Source organism: Exophiala mesophila, assembly GCF_000836275.1.
Source record: "Exophiala mesophila strain CBS 40295 unplaced genomic scaffold supercont1.1, whole genome shotgun sequence".
NCBI classification, from domain to species: domain Eukaryota; kingdom Fungi; phylum Ascomycota; class Eurotiomycetes; order Chaetothyriales; family Herpotrichiellaceae; genus Exophiala; species Exophiala mesophila.
In genome coordinates this window covers 2,564,075-2,582,802 of record NW_015622504.1, presented here as the reverse complement: position 1 = coordinate 2,582,802, position 18,728 = coordinate 2,564,075, and the positions used below count along the sequence as shown (strand labels likewise).

The following is an 18,728-nucleotide window of genomic DNA, read 5'->3' as shown; positions in this document are numbered from 1 at the left end:
TGCAAAGGGCTCAGGGGTAAAGCCAGGTCAGCTATTCGTCTCATTTCACAAAGCATCTTACGCATCATTTCAGGACGAATCAGCCGCAATGAGCAGCAAAGTTCCCTCGACGGAAGCGAGGACGATTCTGATGACGAGTATGCCGAGCTTGAGGTGTCGTGGAAGGAACATCAATTTTCTCAGATGAGAATGGCGGCATGGCTGGATGGTATTATCACAGAAGAGCAGTCGAATGGCCAACATGACGAGGGTGGGTTAATTTGTTCTGACAACCTGATCTCCCCAACCCTGGGATGCAAGGTCGAGAAAGCCCATGTGCTCAATTCTCGATCCCGTTGGTATGACAGTTGGTATCTTCCTGGTGCCCGACATGAAAGATCTCACGATGGTCGGAATGGATCTCTGTGGGGGATCACGAGGAAGCTCAAGAGGAACTCGAAGTACAATGGGCCCGCGCTAGAGGAGAAAGAAAAGTCTTGTACAAGTAAGATGAAGCAGGATAGCGCAACAGGACATTCTGATCAAGTCACCCACAGCGCTGAGGAAGGGAGGGAAGATGTGTTTGAAGTAAAGCCTGCGGAAAAGGAGGCAGTGGAGAGTCTGGTGTGTCCGAACAATTCATGGCTTCGTCTTGAAGAGGTGGAAGTATTCGGAAGCTTCGAGGTCGAAGAGAAAGATCCTGTATTTTGGTCTAGGATCAAGTAGACACAACAAGATCTGGGGTCTGATTCTAAGGGACGAAGAGAAAGACCTGGGAAAGACAGGACACGCGGCGGGGTGGGTTGGAGGTCGTATCTGTAGAGGGCCAAGGAGCAGACGCTTGCCTTGGATATAGGCTGTGAATACGTAAATAATGTCATCGAAGTACTAAGTGGATGCAATACCTTGGTAGATGGCTAAGTTGATGAGTTTTAGAAGAAGAAATCCAGTGACTCCTCAATTCAGAGAAAGGGGCACCTGCCGTTTCTGCTTGAGTTGGTCGCTCCTGCCTTCTCGCCTGCCATTTTGAGTCCTTGGCAGTGATGCGAGAAATTCGATGCAGACCTCCATTACTGCATCACTTCATCAACATGCATTCCTCGACTGACAGGCCATTTATTGCCAGCCGATAGGACGTATTCATCATGAAGCTCCTCTCATTGACCAGATCAAAACTCAGAACAACCTCAGCACCGAACCGTCGTCCTCATTTGGTAGTCCGGCGAATGGCACAAGCCTCTCCAAAGCCGGCGATATCTCATGCTACCCAACGGGGCTTTTATCGATGGACTGCAGCCATCCTTGTTCCAATTGTCATTGGTGCAGTCTTTGAAGAGTTGAATTGAGTCATAGTGACCGGGTGGTCAGCATCTAGCAAAGGAGACAAGAGCCACATCTGGGTCAGAATGCCACCACGAGGCTGAAGACCCGGAGAACATAGGATCCCCTAGTACAGCCCACTTCCTTGTCAGACCTCAATATGAGTTATCCAGGCGTGAGATCAGGCGCCTAGCCACTTGGTGCTCGGCGCCTCGGCAGCCTCGGCCTTCCACAAAGCCACGTTTATCCCCGGAATAAAGAGTTGTGCAGCGAAAAGTAGGAGTCTAGGGAGCTGTTGACGCACATTGGAGGGCTCATCTCTTGGAGAACCGCACAACGCACTTGGCAAGCGGCAATAATCAACAAGTCAACTGGTCACTTGAGACCAGGCTACCAGCCCTGCCACAGGAGCACTGGCACACTGGGTTCCCTCCAATCCCCCGCCTCTCAGCCGCTCGCACCCAAAGTGTTCACTCGGCTTATGATTTCAATCCTTTCGCCGACATGTCCTGCAGAGTCTTGTAACTCTCTGCAATCAATCTCATACCCCGAGTCCCAGTCTGCACTGCATGGCCGACAAGACGTCTCCCTCGGGCGCATCTCAGAAGCGCGTCTCACGAGCATGTACCTTTTGCCGAGCTCGCAAGAGTCGATGTGATCTGTAAGTCCCCAGCTCGCTTCCTCTAACTTACCTTTTTGGCCCCGTCGGTGGAACCCCAAAGCCCCGGCTTTTTGCCCGCCCTCTGACTCATTCGCCTGCGATCTCCATACTCATGTTCGACGGCTACTGTTCAACCAACGCAATAGCCGTCGTCGGCAATCCCCATCGCCATTTACTCGTCCTGCACCCATCTAGCTCCCTTGCATCAATGGCGACTAGCATGTACTGACAATTTTGACTCAGAGATGCTTCTGGCGGCGCGCCTCCGTGCGGGAGATGCAAGAAAGAAGGCAAGGAGTGCATCTTAGGAACCTCGAATCGCGGCGGGAGCCGCATTAGAAAGAAACCATCCATCACCACCACCACATCCTCCTCCACCGACACTCTACCCACTCAGCCCAATCCTCCAGACCTTGCTACCACTTACGACCAAAAACATCTTTCTCCACACGCTCCTCCCCCTCCTCCTACCTTCTCACAGACTCCTCAACACCATGCCTCTCACCCTCTGGGGCAAGACCCCTCGCTCCTGGCCTCCCTTCCCTCCAACCCTGTCGAAGACGATGACACTGCGTCCACCGCCGATAGTGCCATAGGAAACACCATTCCAAGAAATCCGTCCGATGCCTGGCAGCTTTTAAAGGATGTGGCCAGCCGAGAGGCTGATCACCTCGACGCCGCTGCGACCTCAGAGGGCCGCTCCGATCCAAATCACCTGGCCACTGGGACGAGCACACAGCCTCGAGGCTCCATTAATGGAATCCACGCCGGAGTTCTGACATACCGCCTGGTCCGCGAGGGATATCTGGGCTCGGATATGATCCATATGCTGGTGAGGAGGTTCGCCGAACACTATCATCCGTATCTCCCTTTGGTGCCTCGAAAGTACTTTGATCCAGCACAGCTGGATGCCTTTGCCGTCAACGACAAGCACCTCCTCACCGCAGTCTTGACCATCGCTTCCAAAGATCTCGTTGACCGACCTCATGTGCACATCTGTTGTTCCCGTTACATGCATGACCTGATCTCAGGCATTGCTGCTGGGCACGACTGTGAAGTCGAGGCGGTCGAGGCCTTGCTCCTGCTCGCCGAATGGGAACCTCAGGGCTTACGAAATCGCATCGAAGCAGTGGGGAGAGGGGAGGAAGATCGGTCGGCATGGATGCACGTCGGAATCGCGCTCCGGACAGGTTACTTCCTGGGTCTTGATCGTACCGCCTTTCGGCAAGAAAGTGCAGAAGAGGCCAAAATCGATGGACGGAAGAGACTGGCCTGGGCCAACTGTTATGTGTCGGATCGACTCATCTCGGTTCGAATAGGGAAGGCATTCTGGTCAAGGGGCCCTGGACCCATGACCGGCCTCTCGTCCCAGGATTTCCCTTCTCTCCAGCCACTCTACCCCGGTGACGAAGATCATGCCAAGATCATGCAGGCGACACTCGACTTGACGCAGCTCTATTCTAATGTCCACGATGTTCTCTACTCGGGCATGAGGACAAGTGGTCAGATGATGCTGATGGGTGATTATGTCAAGTATGTGGACGATTTCCGCACCGCCATTGCCCGGTGGAACACGACCTGGGGCAAACTAGAATGTTCTCCACATATCAAGGTGACTCTCCAGATGTCGTACGAGTATCTCTGTCTCTACACCAACGCCTTTGTTTTCCAGGCGACGATTTCGCAAGCAATTGCCAGTAAGCCAAAGACTGAGTCGCATTCTTTGCGGGACCATCTGCGAAGTGTCTTTAGCAATGTTGGCTGCATGCCCGACGCTCGCTTCATCTGGGCTAGTTTGGCAGCGGCGAAGGCGTACTTGACACTTCTCAGCACCCAGATTGACCCCAAGGCCTCCCTTCGGTATATGCCCCTGCGCTACTATCTCTACAGCATCTACTCGGCAGTCTTTCTCTACAAAGCTCGGTCTTTTGGGGTCATGACCGACATGGAAGAGCATCAAGTGCGACAATTGGTCTTCCGGGCGATGGACGTGCTCAAACAAGCGTCAGTTTCGCCGCAAGATCCAGGATCGCGTTACGCCAGACTTCTCGAAATGCTCTGGATGAAGCCTACCAAGACCGCGCCGCCCATCCACCATCAAATGCAATCTCCCGCAGCTTCTGACACGCAGTTATCATCTAGTGGGAGTGTCCGTGTTGATGCTCACGGCTACATGCAGTTTAGTCCCAACAATGACTTTTCCTGGCTGGACCTCGAGGCAGTTGGCGATTACGTCTCAAGCGACCACATGCCAGCCAACCATGTGAATCTACTTGTGCCCATGTCAAGCTATCAATCGACAACTGGGACCATGCAGCAAGGACAGGAAATGGAGTGGCAACAGGCGCAACATCAGCACGCGGAGCAGCAGCAGCAGCAGCAAGTGAATAGTGCAATCAATTGGTCGGTGGATTGGAATGGCAATCTACTGTTTTGAGCCCTCACGATTGCTTCGACACGCCGTTGTGTTGGGTTCTCTCATGCTCGATAAAATGTCTATTGTCTAAACATTTGAATGCTGAGTGCTCCTAATTGATGAATGAACGTTCTGTCTTGGCCTGACCCCCATTCTGTGACCACGCAGTTCTGCCCGCGGGGTGGTGGGATGAAAGGCAAATACCCAGTGCACATCTGCGATGGTCGGCAACTGACCGACTTTGGGCATTGAGCGACGTCGTCAACCCCGCCCCCAAGGCAATCGAAGCATGCCTATGAAGACCTACGGTATAGGTAACTTCCTGGACGGGAGACAAGCCCCGACCGCTTATCATCGGGCTTTGAATCTCCCCGCCACGTCGCGTGGCTGCCAGAACTCCAACAATTCCCCCGCACCGCCTCCATCTGGGATTTGGATTCATCTTCTGCCGATGCCCACACATCTTGAAGTCTGGTTGTTGGACTCTTGAATCCCTCACTTCGCTACTCCACAAGGTTGCCGAGTCATATCGCTTAAGGAATCTCATGCCGTAAGTCACCGGCGCAAAATCATGTCTGTCGACAACGAAATCAAGGGGCGGCTGGCTCTCATTACTGGCGCTTCTGGAGGGTACGATCTTCCCTTTTCAATGCTCCTGTTACGATCCTAACTGATTGATTCAGGATCGGCGCAGGCTGCGCACGCGACCTGTATCGACATGGGGTCCATTTGGCCTTGACATATTCGAAAGGCAAGGCCAACATCGATAAACTGGTCGCCGAACTTCAAAAAGAGCCATCGAGCCAAAAGGTCACAATCCATCAGGTCGACATGGGTTCCCAGGAACAAATTGAACAGTTATATAAAGACATCAATGAACAACATGGCCATGGGCCAGATATCTTGGTTGCCAACGCAGGTTATGGAGTTAGAATACCACATATCGTGGATATCTCGATTGAAGAGTGGGACCACACTCTCTTGGTTAATTTGAGAGCGCCATTCATCATGGCCAAACTGGCGGTGCCACACATGATGGAACAAAAATGGGGGCGCATTATCATGATGTCGAGCATAGCTGGATACGGCGGTGGCATCAATGGATGTCATTATGCCGCGTCTAAAGCAGGGCTGATTGGTATGGTCAAAAATCTCGCGAATAAATTGGGCAAAGACGGCATCACAGTTAATGATGTCGCACCAGCTATGATCGGAGAAACAGGCATGATTCCAGATGCCAAATTTCTCGAGGGAACACCAGGTGATGTGAAGAATATTCCTGTGGGACGCCTGGGAACACCACAGGAATGTGCCAACGTGGTCACCATGATCTGCAAAACCGGCTATCTCACAGGACAGAGCATTCTTCTCACTGGTGGCTTGAAATAGATATGATCGAATATACCCTCATTCTTGTTGATGCTCGATTTGTGATACTCTCCCTCATGGCCCGTACATGTGACATCATCCCAATGAGTCGATGAAAGCTTAACCAGCTGACCAAGAATGCTGAGGGGTGTTGAGATCTTGAATGAGCCACGTGTAGATTGTATGGTAGCTATGATAATGATCATGGTTTATGTGAGGTGTGTGTGGCACTTAAGTAGCCCTCGGGCCCATATTAGGGGGTGCATCGGGTCCATACCTCCCTAAGATACGCTGTCTACCTAGTTAGTAGGTACCCCTAACGATAACCCCCGGCAAGTTTCGGGCGGCAAGCATTGTGGTATCCTCCCCACCGCTCGGCACTGTCACTTGACCTACGACTTTGATTCCCCGCGATTCCATTCCATGATCCCATCTCATTACTAGTGTTCCGTCTCCAGTTCAACTCCAGTTCATCAGTCCATTGATCAATGAATCACAAGAACATCCTTCTTCCTTGAACCACAAGACAAGCCTCCTATTATCCTGATTCCTGGCAAAACAATCCCCCTTTTCTTTACACTCCCTCCAGGCAGCTCCTAAACCAGAGCAGCCCTTCCAGTCCATCGACGACATCTACACGACCGCTGTCATCATGAGTGGAATTCCGCCCCGTGAGTCTCACTCACCTCTCGCGAAGCTCTCGCCAATTCATTGCGTGGCCCCAGAACAACGACAGCGATGATGACGCTGAAGTTGACTTGCGGTGACATGGACAATATTAGCTGACACAAATATCGATGTAGACATTGAAGAACACAACCGCCTGATGAGAGAATCCTTGTATGTCCCAACCTACCTACCCTCACCTTCACCCTCAGCCCCCTTCCATCCAAACCTCACCCACTAACCACCTACTCACTCAACACAGCTACTGGCTCGCCACCCCCCTCAACATCTCCCTTCTTCTCGTCCTCGGCGCCATCCTCTATTTCCGTCTCAAACCCAGCGCCCCACTAACACTCCCATCCGGCCCTCCCCCCACCGTCTTCCGGACCTTCACACCCCGAACCCTCCTCCCCAACAACGGCACAAATGGCCAACCCGTCTATCTGGCCGTCCGTGGAAAAGTCTACGATGTGACGTCCGGCCGCAATTTCTATGGTCCGGGAGGTCCATATGAGAATTTCGCTGGTCGAGATGCAACTAGAGGATTGGCGTGCCAGAGTTTTGATGAGGAGATGTTGACCAAGAATCTCGATGGGCCACTGGACGATTGTGCGGATCTGGACAAGGAACAGTTGGATAATTTGCAGGGGTGGATTGAGAGGTTTGAGGAAAAGGTGAGATTTACATTACACACTTTGCTTGGCTGGTCATATTTGGGCTGTCCTTGTTGACTGACATTCGCAATAGTATCTCGTTGTTGGAAAGCTGGTGGCCTTCAAAAAGACGGATTTCCATTGAGTTGGCTTCCAGGTGTTATAAATGTCACACAGTGGTGTGGCCTTTGTCGTCGAGACTCTACCCAAAACAATAATCTGAATCATCAAAACACCATGAATTCTGTTTCAGCTTTGAAACCATATTAGAAGCTAGGTTACTTTTCATTGTGGGCGTCGCTATCGTAGCTTGAAAGCTCTAATGAATACATTGACCCCTTGTCAGCACACCTCGATTCCTACACAAGACCACGCTTGGTATCAGGTATCATTCAACGCGACCCGAGTTCCTGCCCTCCAGTCTACCCTTCCATCCCCATTGATTCATCCATACAGTCCATGCCGTGTGAAATGCCAAGAAAGGTGCACCCTGATGGATATGCCTTATCCTCGACGTTTACAATTCTTTCTTGAAGCTCGAAGAGGCACTTGAAGCGCTCGCCGAAGCCGTCTTGGAGGCGCTGCTGGCTGCCGAGCTGGCAGCTGCGGAGGCGTCAGAGGCAGGACCTTGAAGTTTCGCGACAACCCATTGAAAGCCGTTCTTAATTTGTTCAAAGATGGTGCCCGCAGGTGTCGACGTGCCATATCGGAAATAGTAATATTGCTTCTTGGCCTCAGCCCGGAGTTGGTTGGCTGTCGTGCCTTGGTAGTTGGGAATGCCGTAACTGTCGAGATACGATTTGATTTCACTGTCTGACCAGGTGTCAAAAGTGCTATCTTTGGCAGCGTCCGTCTGTTTGGCCAAGTAATTGGTGGCCGATGCGTACTGTGGACCACCAGCCTTGGAAGCCGAGACATATTGATCTTGAGCCTGCTTGACAAGCTCGTCTCGGCCAGCTTTGGCATTCTTCTTAGCCTTCTGACCATTGGCTTCGAGATACTTGCGAAGATTCTCTGTTGTCCAGGTGTCAAAAGTCCAAGCAGACCATCCTGTGGCTGCCTTGTGTTTATGCAACCGCACTTGCTTGATGAGCTCGTCACGCTTGCCGTTTTGAGGAACAGGAACACCTCGAGCATCAAGGAAGGCCTTCAAGCGAGAGTCGGACCAAGCGTTGATCGCCGATTGGAAGAGATCTTCCGCCTTCAAGGCAGCGTCATCGGTTGCACGAGCGTACTCGTTGCCTGCAGAAGAGGTGGCAGCGCCAAAAGCAGACGCAGCAGATCCGGAAGCTGAAGACGCTTGGTCGGATGCTTCTTTTTCAAGATTCGTATAATGCTTGCGGGCTAAGGCAAGCAACTCGTTTCTCTTGCTACCCTGAGGCACTGGAACACCGGCCTTGTCAAGGTACTCCTTGATTTGGCTTTCAGACCAGGCGGTAAATAGAGTGCTGCCGAGGCTAGCCGAAGCACTAGCAACAGAGGCGCTTGCTCCAGATGCGAAGTTCTGCGCATTGAGAGAGGCGATACGGGCATTGCGTCGGACATGGGCGATTAGTTTGTCGCGAGTAGTCGGTTGGGGAACGGGAATGCCACGGCGATCAAAGAAGTCTTTGAGCTCAGAGTCGGACCAGGTGCTATATAGCCAGTCTCCAGGATACGCGGCATATTCGCCGACAGATTTGGCAATTGAGTCGTAGTTCTGGCGGGCGGAGGTGAGAAGGCTGTCTCTAGTGCGAGGTTCTGGGGCGGGAATATTGTGATGGTCAAGGAAAGACTTGAGAGACGACTCGGTCCAGCTAGACAATAAGTCAGTGATGTGGTGCAAAAGGAACAGGTGGTAAAGGCTTACCTGTCGAAGATCCAATCTTTGACGCTGCCGTAGTTTTCACTGGCTTGGTTTCCGACTTGAGCAGCGGTGTCAACGACGTAGGTTTGCCAGTTGTCCTTGACAAGGTTCTCTAGATCTTTTCGATCCGCGGGAGTAGGGTAAGGAATATCATGATCAGAGAGCCATCGCTCTAACTCAGTCTCGTGCCATTTGTTGTACACTAGAAGAAGTGTCAGTAAAGAAATGAGGATCTTGGAAAGTCGAAGGGGGTGTCATACCTGCTTTGCCAAACCAAGTGCTAGCAGTGGCAGTTGACGCCAGGGCGACAACGAGGAATTTGGAAACTGAGAGCTTCATGATTGCGGACAGAACAATTCAGAGGGTTTGAACCAAATGAATTGTAGAGAACATGAAGAAATAGGGAAGACGCTTTGAAAAAGAAAAGGTGTTCAAACGAAGAAGAAGGGAAAGTGGTGATGGTTTTACCTTGACGTCACGGGGGATGGATTTTGACTGGAAATTGTATCAGGTCAAGGCAGCAGCAGTGAAGAGAACTTCTAAGAAGAGCAACTGTGGCGTCAAAGGCGTAATAAGGAGGCTGCACCCTCACGCATCACTGGCAGGGCAATGGAGGTCTGTGGTGAAGCGTGCCAGATCAAAAACAGACATGACAGGTTGATGTCATTTGTCCTCCCATCAGCTAGTCTGGCATCTTCTGTGTCTTTGCTGTAAAACTGCATGTGATGTGTATTTGGCTGCCTTGACAACTAAAGGAATGGACAGTACACTTCGGATTTCAGGCCCGACGAAACAAACGCATCGACCACGCCACGCCAATATTTGCATCACTGGAAATCCTCTCATCCACTCCAAGCTCATACATGATCATCGTGACGCTGAATCTTAGACGCGATTCGCGATTGCGGGGAAGGATTCGTCAAAAATGTTGTCGACTCTGACGTCATGCAACCAACCGGGGTGGCTCCTTCCTTTTCCTAGGGATGTGGCAACTGGCAAGGGGCTGGCATTGGGATTGCGGTCGAGACAGCCATACTTCTCCGTAAACGCTCTCTGCACAGTAGAACGAAGACTCCGCAGTATAAAACTGCATCTTCCACCTATCAGCTTCGCTCCAATCGTGTTCGCGTTTTCGTGTTCGGAGAAAAAAGTGTAGACATCATTGACACAACTTCACAGATTGAAAGGTCCCTCGTTGTTCAATCCAAGACTCAATATTTGTCAATCTCAGCATACAAGCAGCCTCTCGGTCGCTACAGTCTGTGCCTAAAACCTCCCATCCCCGACACACTGTTGTCCATGTCCCGCGCCACAGATGCGGTGACTTCACTCACATTCGCCTTTGGGACATGCGCAGATGCCTCTGCCGATTGCAATCGAGACCACTTCTGACCCCTCAGAACTGCGGACGACTCGTCGAGCTTGGATTTACATCTCGAAGGCATCCTTGCCTCGACCTCCAACATGCCTTTTCAACCCTCCATTCTCGCAAGCTGCGCCCAGCTGCGGCACAAGCCGGTTCCCCTTCAGGTGCCGTCAGACCTCAGAGCACTCCGCGGCAACTTCCAACATCGTCGCCGTTAAAAAAGTCCAAGTCCGAACGTTCAACGTCCAAAGCTAAACCACTGGAATCTAAAATTAAAGCTTCAGAATCTAAAACCAAGGCCTCAGTAGATGCACAAAGCGACATTCAGACTTGGGTCTCACGTCTTGACAAATATCTACCCAAAGCCCTGAGATTGGTCGACCAGGAAGAACCGACTCTGATCTTCAAAAGCGAAGACACGGCCAAAGAAATCCTGGTTTTGCTTACGCTTTGTTACCGCAAGACTAATGTCGACCTTCTCGCCTACCTGGTCCTTTCCCAAGGCCGGCATGAGGCTGTTCTCCACCTCGCCGATTTCCTTCTCACGTCTTCTTCCTCCACCTTCGCATTAGAATCCGACGAACTACCATCCAACCTCCAGTGGTCGACACCATTCCGAGACAATTCGATTCCGCTCATCGACTTTGACGAAACCTCCTTTCACCCTGGAAGGTCATCTCCATGGCCGAGTCCTTTCCAAGAGTCGGCCGATGCCCGAGGGAAAGAAAAGTCTATGCAGGCAATTCTCTTCACCCTGGCTAAGCTCACCCTTACTGCTTCGAAACAGAACGAGAAGGCAAACGACGCTACAATGAGGACCGTGCAGCGCATTATTGCCCGAATGCATAACCTTGACCTTATTCCCTCCGAGGTTTACGATTACTCATTACCTTGTGGCCCAACCACGATCCAGCGCCCGCCGATCATGCACCTGCTGTCTTCAAGAATCCTGACGTCCATTTCCGATGCTGTCTGGAACTCACAGCAAGATGAAGCCATCGCCCAAGCTTTGAGTTCTGGCCAAAGCAGGTTCCAAGTCGGCCGAAGTGTACCAGGTGGACCCGTACGTCCCAGGGTCAGCAAGCTCCGCCCCGAAGCGTGGCTCGAGTTTCTCCTCTGGTGCTGTGTTGACGGTGGCTATACCTCGACTGGTGCACGTATCATCAATCTCCTCCAGCAGGAGCGTGGAGATCCCTGGTTTCCTGTGCATTGGTGTTCAGATGAGCCCCTTGACGGGACAGCTCCCAAAGTCAACTGGGCCAAAGCCAAGCATCGGTTTGGAGGCCCAGTTGGTCGACTTGAGGGGTACAGTAACGATAAGCCACTCGCTGAGATCCCTCCCCGTACCATCAGCACCGAGGTCGTCGTGGCCCTCGTGGAGTCATTCTTCAGCAGCTTGAACGTCGGCATCAAGGGCAGCGGATTGTCGACGAACAAGGTGCAGCAAGGCCTCTTGGATGTGATCAAATTCCTCGAGCCACACTACCTTGGGTCGGGGTATTTTGACTATCTCACAATTCGTTTCCTGCAAAGTGGGTGCATTTCCATTGCCAATCAGCCCGACGTTCTCAGTGAATGGACTTCAGCCATGTCGCAAATGCGCTTGATGAAGACGGTGCGACCACGGCCCACACTCCAGGTGAATTTCGAACTTGATACAGTCATGACTCATTCGGAGCTACAAGTCGGGATTTTGCAGCAAGTCCTGCAGGGCCAGATCGACCGGCACAATACCGTTCAGGCGGTCGAGACTTTTGCCCAGATTCAGCAGCACGTTGATTTGAGCAAGTTAGAGTCCATGGACAGATTCTTGACAGGAGACCAAGTTGCACCAACCACAATGCGGCCACGGAGTCAGATTTCCGACGCTCGACAAGACTATGTGGCTTCCCACGGTCAGCTGCCACTTTACAGATTGGCTGGATTTCTTAACTTGGTTACGGATGCAAGGCTCTTTGGGTTAGGAGATTGGCTCAGAAACTCCCGGGACATTGACGGACCGTTGATCCCCGTACAAGATTTTCCGCACTTGTCGATGATCGTGGCCCTGATCAAGTACGCTGATAAAACGAAAGATGCTCCATTGATTCGATCAGTCATCTCGACCCGTGAGAAGTGGAGACTGAAACCCTCAGTCAACACGTTGCGGGCTCTCGTCAATGCCATGGTGTCCATTTCAGACTGGCATGCTGCCGACAAAACTCTGCAGACTTTGAAAGATGCGCAGGGAGGAGGGTATGGCCTCAGAAATATCACCCGAATCGCCGCAAAAGTTCGATTTGCCGAGGCCCAAGTTGAGCAAGGAAGAGAGGTCGAGCTCCATCAACGGGAAGTCGAGAATGGCTTTCGAATGCTGTTTGATATCCTCAGCGGTAAATACGACGGCGGCCATGCAGATCTTCGAATACAGATAAGGCGCGAATTCTGCCAACAGATTGGGTTCATTTTGAGGATATTCGAGAATACTCGTTCTGGGATGCTCCAGGAGCTTGCACGAACGTTTATGAGTATGTATCCATCAAGCAACCAGCCCAGACTTGCGCCGGGGCTATTCAACGACCTGCTCAGCATGGTGGTTGAAACCGACGGAGCTGCAGAAGGTCGTCGGTTGTTTCTCTTGTTCTGTGGAGATCCCATGAGCTATGCCTCCCATGAAGGAGAACTTCAAGTCATTGACGACCTTGTCATTCCAATAGACAGCAGTGGGAAAGACGATAGTGATCATGACAGTGATCTGCCACAACCACAATCTACCAAGGGCCCCGAAATTTGGCAGCGTATCGAGGCGATCCCTTTCGAGAAGGAAAACTCGGGTTACATTGTGACGAATACGTCCAGCTCGCCCACCAAGCAAAGCTTCAACCCGATCGTGATTCCCAACCTACAAACATTGCACATCATCGTTCGGCGGACGCTGCTGGAAAAGGCCGAACTACGAGGGGCCATGCAAGACCGGGAAGGTGAACTGTACCATATCCTGCGGTGGGCTGAACATCATTACAAGGCATTTGGTGTTTCCAGACAAGACATTGAAGCCGAAACGCAACTGCCGCCTAGTCTGCAGAACACGAAATTGTCTCTGGCGCAATTGAGGAGAATGTACTCGAGCGACCGGAAGCAACTGAACATTTCGGAGAGAGGAAGAGTGTCGATTAGTGGACAATTTCTCTCAAACCGGGGAACGACTCGCATGCCTCGCTTGCCTCACTTTGGCGACCAGTCGATCAGGCTAATTCCTCGAAAGCATCCTTGGGGTGAAAAGGATAAGATCTCATTCGAAAAGGATATGGCTTCGTCCGAAAATGATAAGACTCCACCTGAAAAGGATAAGACGTCGTAGGGAGGAGCAGTTGAATGGAGCACTATACGTGTCAAGATACGATCGAGCATAGACTTTGAGTATTAGCATTGGCGTTTGGTCTGGCTGTAAGAATGGTTATCCGATTCGGACAGGTCCTGGAGCAGACAGGGCCGCACGTTGTAACAATATTGCCACATGTTCTACTCTAGATCTACATAAGGCTTCGTGCAGATTTGAGATGTGGTGTGCCTTGCGGAATTTTGCAGTGTGTCACAAGATACAGCGCTACTGGCTGGGCATCTTCAGGCTCCAAGAGGTTGATCACTACATATGGAGTATGGACTGAAAATGCGCAGCAGGTGGCGATTTATCTCTTGATGGGATGCTAGAGCGATGCGTATATATTTTCATCAAGTTGACTGTTGGATGAGGTTTCAGCTGCATAACGTGTTCGCAGACACGGGAAGGCGCAATGGCCTATCAGCGCACCTTCCACCACCAAGACCGATAGTGTGATGCTTGTATTGCCGCATGTTGTTTTCACGAGTCGCTCCTGCCGTTTATGAGTTATTAGATAAGTACATGTGTATAGGGAAGGTGCGAGGTACTTTCAATCGCGACTTCCATCTCAAGACTCTTCCACAGGGATTTTTCCTCTCATCGCCATCTCATTGTTGATATCTTCACTCAAACCATCTAGACGCACATACGAGTATTTCGATTATCCATATACCCTTGCATCTATCCCCGAAACATTACTCGCTTAATACATTGCCGCGTCCCGCCCCGGCCCTCGGGCGCTCTTCCGGCGAGCCTGCTAAGCCAATCTATAACTGGAAACCTCACCTCATCAGAGAGGGATCCCCAACCATTCTTACTCAGACTTTACGGACTTACCAGTCGCCTTGTTTTCCCCTTTTGTCAAGCAGATCTTTTGACATGTGATGACTCCCCAAACAATATTTTGCTCTCTTTGATTTCTCTTCGTGAGTTTAATCTGTTCGCCATCCAACACCATGTCTCGGCTGATAGATCGAAGGTGCATTTGACTATCAGAGGCTGTCCAGAGATTTCCCTCCCTCGTCCTACCAACATGTTGCAGGCGCATGAGACCGTCACCCCAACCGATGAGTCGTCTACCAATGGCTCCAGCCATGTGCTCGTCAAGGTAACCTCTCCGCCGGCGGTTGAGGTTGGACTTGACAGACTAAGACATTTTACTTGGGTAAGTACAGCAGTCATATACCAAGCGATGCGATAACTATGTCCATTCCCAGACTAAGGGCTCATTCTCGCAACAGGCATGGTTCACTTGGCCCATGGCCACCGGAGGCCTAGGATTGTTGCTGTCGCCCAATAATCAACCTCATACTTTTCAAGGCCTCGAGGTTATCGGCAAGATCGTCTACATCTTTGACCTCATCCTCTTCAGCTGTGTTGTGGCTGCCATCACCTACCGCTTCATTCGATGGCCGTATGCCTTACGGTCGAGTCTCACACATCCTACCGAATCGCTCTTTTTCGGCGCCGCTTTCCTGTCCGTCGCCAGCATCATCGCCTCCATAGCTCAATATGGTATCCCTAGTTGTGGCTACTGGCTTGTGGTCGTCTATCGCGTCCTCTTCTGGATGTATTTCGCCATCACCTTTCTCGTCGCCGTGGGCATGTACTCGCTGTTATTCACGAATCCTCGCCTGCGAATCCAGGACATGACCCCAGCTTGGGATCTGCCTATCTTCCCCTTTATGCTATGCGGCACCGTCGCTAGTTCAGGGCTGGAATACCAACCCAAGGAATACGCTATGCCCATGCTCTTCGCTGGTTTGACCGCTCAAGGTTTGGGCATGATGGTCTCCATGTGCATGTATGCTAGCTACGTGAGGCGAATGATCAATTACGGATTTCCCTCTCCTGAATCTCGACCGGGCATGTTCATTGCCGTTGGCCCTCCCAGCTTCACCTCCCTGGCAATCATCAACTTGGCCGACAAGTGGCCTGCTGGATATACCTACTTCGGCCCCAACGATGACATTACAAGACAAATATTGCGTGTGATTGCACTTGTGGCTGCCGTTTTTATCTGGAGCTTGTCATTATGGTTCTTTTCGCTGGCCGTTGTGAGCTGCATTGCTGTCGCAAAAACGTTGCGCTTCCGCCTCAATTGGTGGGCCTTTGTTTTTCCCAATGTTGGCTTCACCCTGGCCACGATAGACATAGGCAGAACACTGCAAAGCCAGGGGGTCATGTGGGTGGGCAGCGTCATGACAATCGGCTTGGTGATTGTCTACCTATTTGTCTTGATCCATCATATGCGTGCCGTATGGAATAAGGATATCTTGTATGTCGGCATGGATGAGGACAAGGCTTACAAGGCAGAAAGACACTCGAAATTAGGCGCGACGCCGAGTGATCTCGAGCATGCGACAACTAGTGGTGCAAAACCACCGGAAAAAGCCGATTGAATAGTCACCAAGTCTTGGGCCATCATCACAGTGCTCGGATTACATTAAACAGCTTTCATGTTCTCCAGGCTCAAGTAATATTATTTTCTAGCGGTTCATATTATCCGCCCTGGCGAACCATTGCGGTAAAGATTCTGTAGGAAGCTGGTTTTGGTGCGAGGACTACCTTGACCGCGTCATATGCCAATCGCGCGAATTCAAAAGTCGACCATTTTCGAGCCGTCTAGGTACGACTTCGAGTCCTGGAACCAATGCCATCTGTTGATCGCGGAGTGGCATCTTTCTTTTTGGATGATGCCCCTTCGTCTTTCTTGGGCCGACCAGCTTTTCTCTTGGGTCCGCCGTTTGGTACATCTTCCTTCTTGTCTTCTTTGCTCGTGGGCTCTTGCTTCTGCTTCTTGGGACTGTCCTTACCACCCGGTTTGACAGTCTTTCCCTCTGCGTTCTCCTCTAGAGCACTATCGCCGTTTTTCTCTGCCTGGTCATGCTTCCTCTTATTGTTGCCTGACTTGGACCCGCCGTCGTCTTTGTCCTTATCCTTGCCTGTCGCGCCACCACCACCGCTTGAGCCGTTGGCCTTTTGTTCGATGTTGAGCTCCGAGGCTTTCTTGACCACATCATTTCCCGACCGTTCAATGTGCACCGCGGGGTTGTTAGGTTCAGCGTTCTTCTTGATCTTGTTCCCCTTCTTGGATGTAATGGCGATCTCGCCTTCGGTCTTCTTCTCGGCCACCTTTCCTCCTGGTGCACCGCCACCCCAGTTCCACGATACTATGGTCACATATGTCAGCACAATGCCTAGATGTCTTAAAATACGCCTCTATTCCACTCGAGCATTATGAACGGCTCGCCAAATTGGTACAGAGCATACTAGTACATCACTCCCATATTGCTGGAACATCTGTACATACCTTTGTCGCCTTTCTCGGGTTCTTCTGCTGGAGCCATGGTGACGTCAGGAGGAATCTGGCCTCGCGACTCAGTACTGAACGATGGAAGGATGTGGGGAAATTGAGCGAGTTTGACGGTCGCGAGACTTGTGTGACTCAAAGCGCAATTAAGATGTATAGCAAAAAGAAAATAAGTCAGAAAACCAAAAGGACAGAGAAGAGAGATAAAATCATCAGATCAAAACCAAGGTTCAGTCAGGACACCTGAAGATGGAGATGATGATGCTCATGGTCGTGCATGGACACCTCGAACCACTGCACAGGGCACAATGACGAGTCATGAGTTCCCCCATGCCAGGGCAGGGAAGGGCAAGGCAAGGCAAGGCACGCCATCTGAACTCTATACTCACGCTTGTGTTGCGTTACGTTGCTGTGGATTCATGTTGCTTACATACGGAGTACATGGCTCAAGCATTCATTGAGGAGAAGGACAGACCAGACCCTACTCCGTAAGTAGTGACGCGACCCCAGCCGTAACCATACTTGAAAAAAAAAAAGCAAAACACGCCACAAGACACCGCACTAAGAAGGTCTCTTGAGCAATTCTGAATAGGCTTAAGTTGTGGATAAACTGGGGGCGGGGAGGGGGGAGATTTCAGGGGGGAAGAATGGCTGGATCTAACATGGCACGCATGGACAATAGTGACAATTCCATGGGCAAGAAATATGTGTAATCAATCCATTTGCATCACCATTTCATTACTAGTGGAGAAACAAGCAGATCATGACCCGGAACTCTACGCCTCATGGGATCTTGTTCCGATGGCTGGAAATAGTGGCTTGGTTTGATGAATGCTTATTTTCTTTCATATCCGTATTCGTTTGCACATGTAGATCTGGGAATACTATAGCTCGATCGATGATCGCGATCTTTGGGGATACATTATGTATGGTACTTGTTGCTCTGGAGATTTTTTTAGATCCAGATTGTCAATGCTTCTTTCATCTTTTGTCTCTACTCTTCAGGTGACGGTGATGTTAAATGTCATGGTAAATAGACTGGGCTGCATCAGACTATCCAGAGCCACTATCGCGTAGTAAATAAGGTGTTGATACTTTAATGATGATGAACCGTCGTTTCAATTAATGGTACTATACTTATACTCGGTTATCATACCAATGACCTATCTGGAAAGTCCAGAATGAAGTCTGCCCTAGTTAGGTCCCCCAGCAACGGCACTACGTCCATCATCTGGTCCACCAAGTCCCTCCTCATCACCTGGTTCACGATAAGCTCCGCCAGTTTTGGCAGCACCGCGAGTACGGTCGTCGATGATATTACTTTCGTCGATGGCTTCCTTGTCATCACGCGCTGATTCTTGTTAGCAAGATTACACCTTCAAGAAATTCAATGTCTCACCTAATTGTTCATCCGAATCAGCTGTGTTGGCATCGATTGGGTCTTCAACGTTGGTATCATCACCAACCACAGGAATGTGGCTCTGTCCTGTTCTGGACTTGTAGTCATCTTGTGTGGTATCCGCCCCTGTGGCAGCCTCGGCACCAACGTCGGCTGGTTGGTAGTCGTCGTCTGGAGAAGTAGACATCTTACTGCGAGTTCGTGTTGATTTGATGGATCGAAGTGTGTAATTAGTGCCAATATGCTTTTATATGTCTGTATAGGATGAGAGAGAGAACACTTTCGCATCTCACGTCTTCGTCCCACACCACGCTTATATATAGATCCCCTTTGGTCCCATCCTGCTGATGGTGAACTCATCTCTTACTGACGTTCCCAGT

At 50.9% G+C, this 18,728-nt stretch overlaps 7 protein-coding genes across 10 annotated transcripts; 5 read left to right on the top strand and 2 right to left on the bottom strand.

The window, feature by feature from the left end:
- Positions 1 to 2,777: 2,777 nt before the first annotated feature.
- Positions 2,778 to 4,397, top strand: PV10_00821 (uncharacterized protein; the record flags this gene model as incomplete). The annotated part of the gene is made up of 1 exon (XM_016364939.1): positions 2,778 to 4,397. The coding sequence occupies one exon, from the start codon at positions 2,778 to 2,780 to the stop codon at positions 4,395 to 4,397; it is 1,620 nt and encodes a 539-aa protein (XP_016228588.1).
- A 550-nt stretch (positions 4,398 to 4,947) lies between these two features.
- PV10_00820 (uncharacterized protein) lies at positions 4,948 to 5,765 on the top strand (the record flags this gene model as incomplete). Its single annotated transcript, XM_016364938.1, has 2 exons — positions 4,948 to 5,006; positions 5,060 to 5,765. 2 exons carry the CDS (start codon positions 4,948 to 4,950, stop codon positions 5,763 to 5,765), a joined length of 765 nt encoding a protein of 254 aa, XP_016228587.1.
- Positions 5,766 to 6,196: 431 nt separating this feature from the next.
- On the top strand, positions 6,197 to 7,410 carry PV10_00819. 3 transcript variants are annotated; one of them, XM_016364935.1, is made up of 4 exons: positions 6,197 to 6,415; positions 6,548 to 6,584; positions 6,673 to 7,084; positions 7,158 to 7,410. In XM_016364935.1, the coding sequence occupies exons 1-4, from the start codon at positions 6,397 to 6,399 to the stop codon at positions 7,206 to 7,208; spliced, it is 519 nt and encodes a 172-aa protein (XP_016228584.1). In that variant the 5' UTR covers positions 6,197 to 6,396; the 3' UTR covers positions 7,209 to 7,410. The 3 variants fall into 3 exon arrangements, with proteins under 3 accessions (XP_016228584.1, XP_016228586.1, XP_016228585.1); XM_016364937.1 differs by having other exon boundaries at positions 6,470 to 6,584; XM_016364936.1 differs by having other exon boundaries at positions 6,197 to 6,584.
- Positions 7,336 to 9,310, bottom strand: PV10_00818 (uncharacterized protein). The gene is made up of 3 exons (XM_016364934.1): positions 9,170 to 9,310; positions 8,913 to 9,111; positions 7,336 to 8,859 (listed from the first exon to the last, which is right to left on the bottom strand). Exons 1-3 carry the CDS (start codon positions 9,246 to 9,248, stop codon positions 7,581 to 7,583), a joined length of 1,557 nt encoding a protein of 518 aa, XP_016228583.1. The 5' UTR covers positions 9,249 to 9,310; the 3' UTR covers positions 7,336 to 7,580.
- Positions 9,311 to 10,091: 781 nt separating this feature from the next.
- Positions 10,092 to 13,842, top strand: PV10_00817 (uncharacterized protein). The gene has a single exon (XM_016364933.1). The coding sequence runs from the start codon at positions 10,259 to 10,261 to the stop codon at positions 13,613 to 13,615; it is 3,357 nt and encodes a 1,118-aa protein (XP_016228582.1). The 5' UTR covers positions 10,092 to 10,258; the 3' UTR covers positions 13,616 to 13,842.
- A 558-nt stretch (positions 13,843 to 14,400) lies between these two features.
- On the top strand, positions 14,401 to 16,296 carry PV10_00816. Of its 2 annotated transcripts, XM_016364932.1 has the most exons (3): positions 14,401 to 14,562; positions 14,616 to 14,801; positions 14,878 to 16,296. In XM_016364932.1, the coding sequence occupies exons 2-3, from the start codon at positions 14,670 to 14,672 to the stop codon at positions 16,036 to 16,038; spliced, it is 1,293 nt and encodes a 430-aa protein (XP_016228581.1). In that variant the 5' UTR covers positions 14,401 to 14,562; positions 14,616 to 14,669; the 3' UTR covers positions 16,039 to 16,296. The 2 variants fall into 2 exon arrangements, with proteins under 2 accessions (XP_016228581.1, XP_016228580.1); XM_016364931.1 differs by having other exon boundaries at positions 14,401 to 14,801.
- On the bottom strand, positions 16,262 to 16,986 carry PV10_00815 (uncharacterized protein; the record flags this gene model as incomplete). Its single annotated transcript, XM_016364930.1, has 2 exons — positions 16,262 to 16,809; positions 16,950 to 16,986. 2 exons carry the CDS (start codon positions 16,984 to 16,986, stop codon positions 16,262 to 16,264), a joined length of 585 nt encoding a protein of 194 aa, XP_016228579.1.
- Positions 16,987 to 18,728: the final 1,742 nt, after the last annotated feature.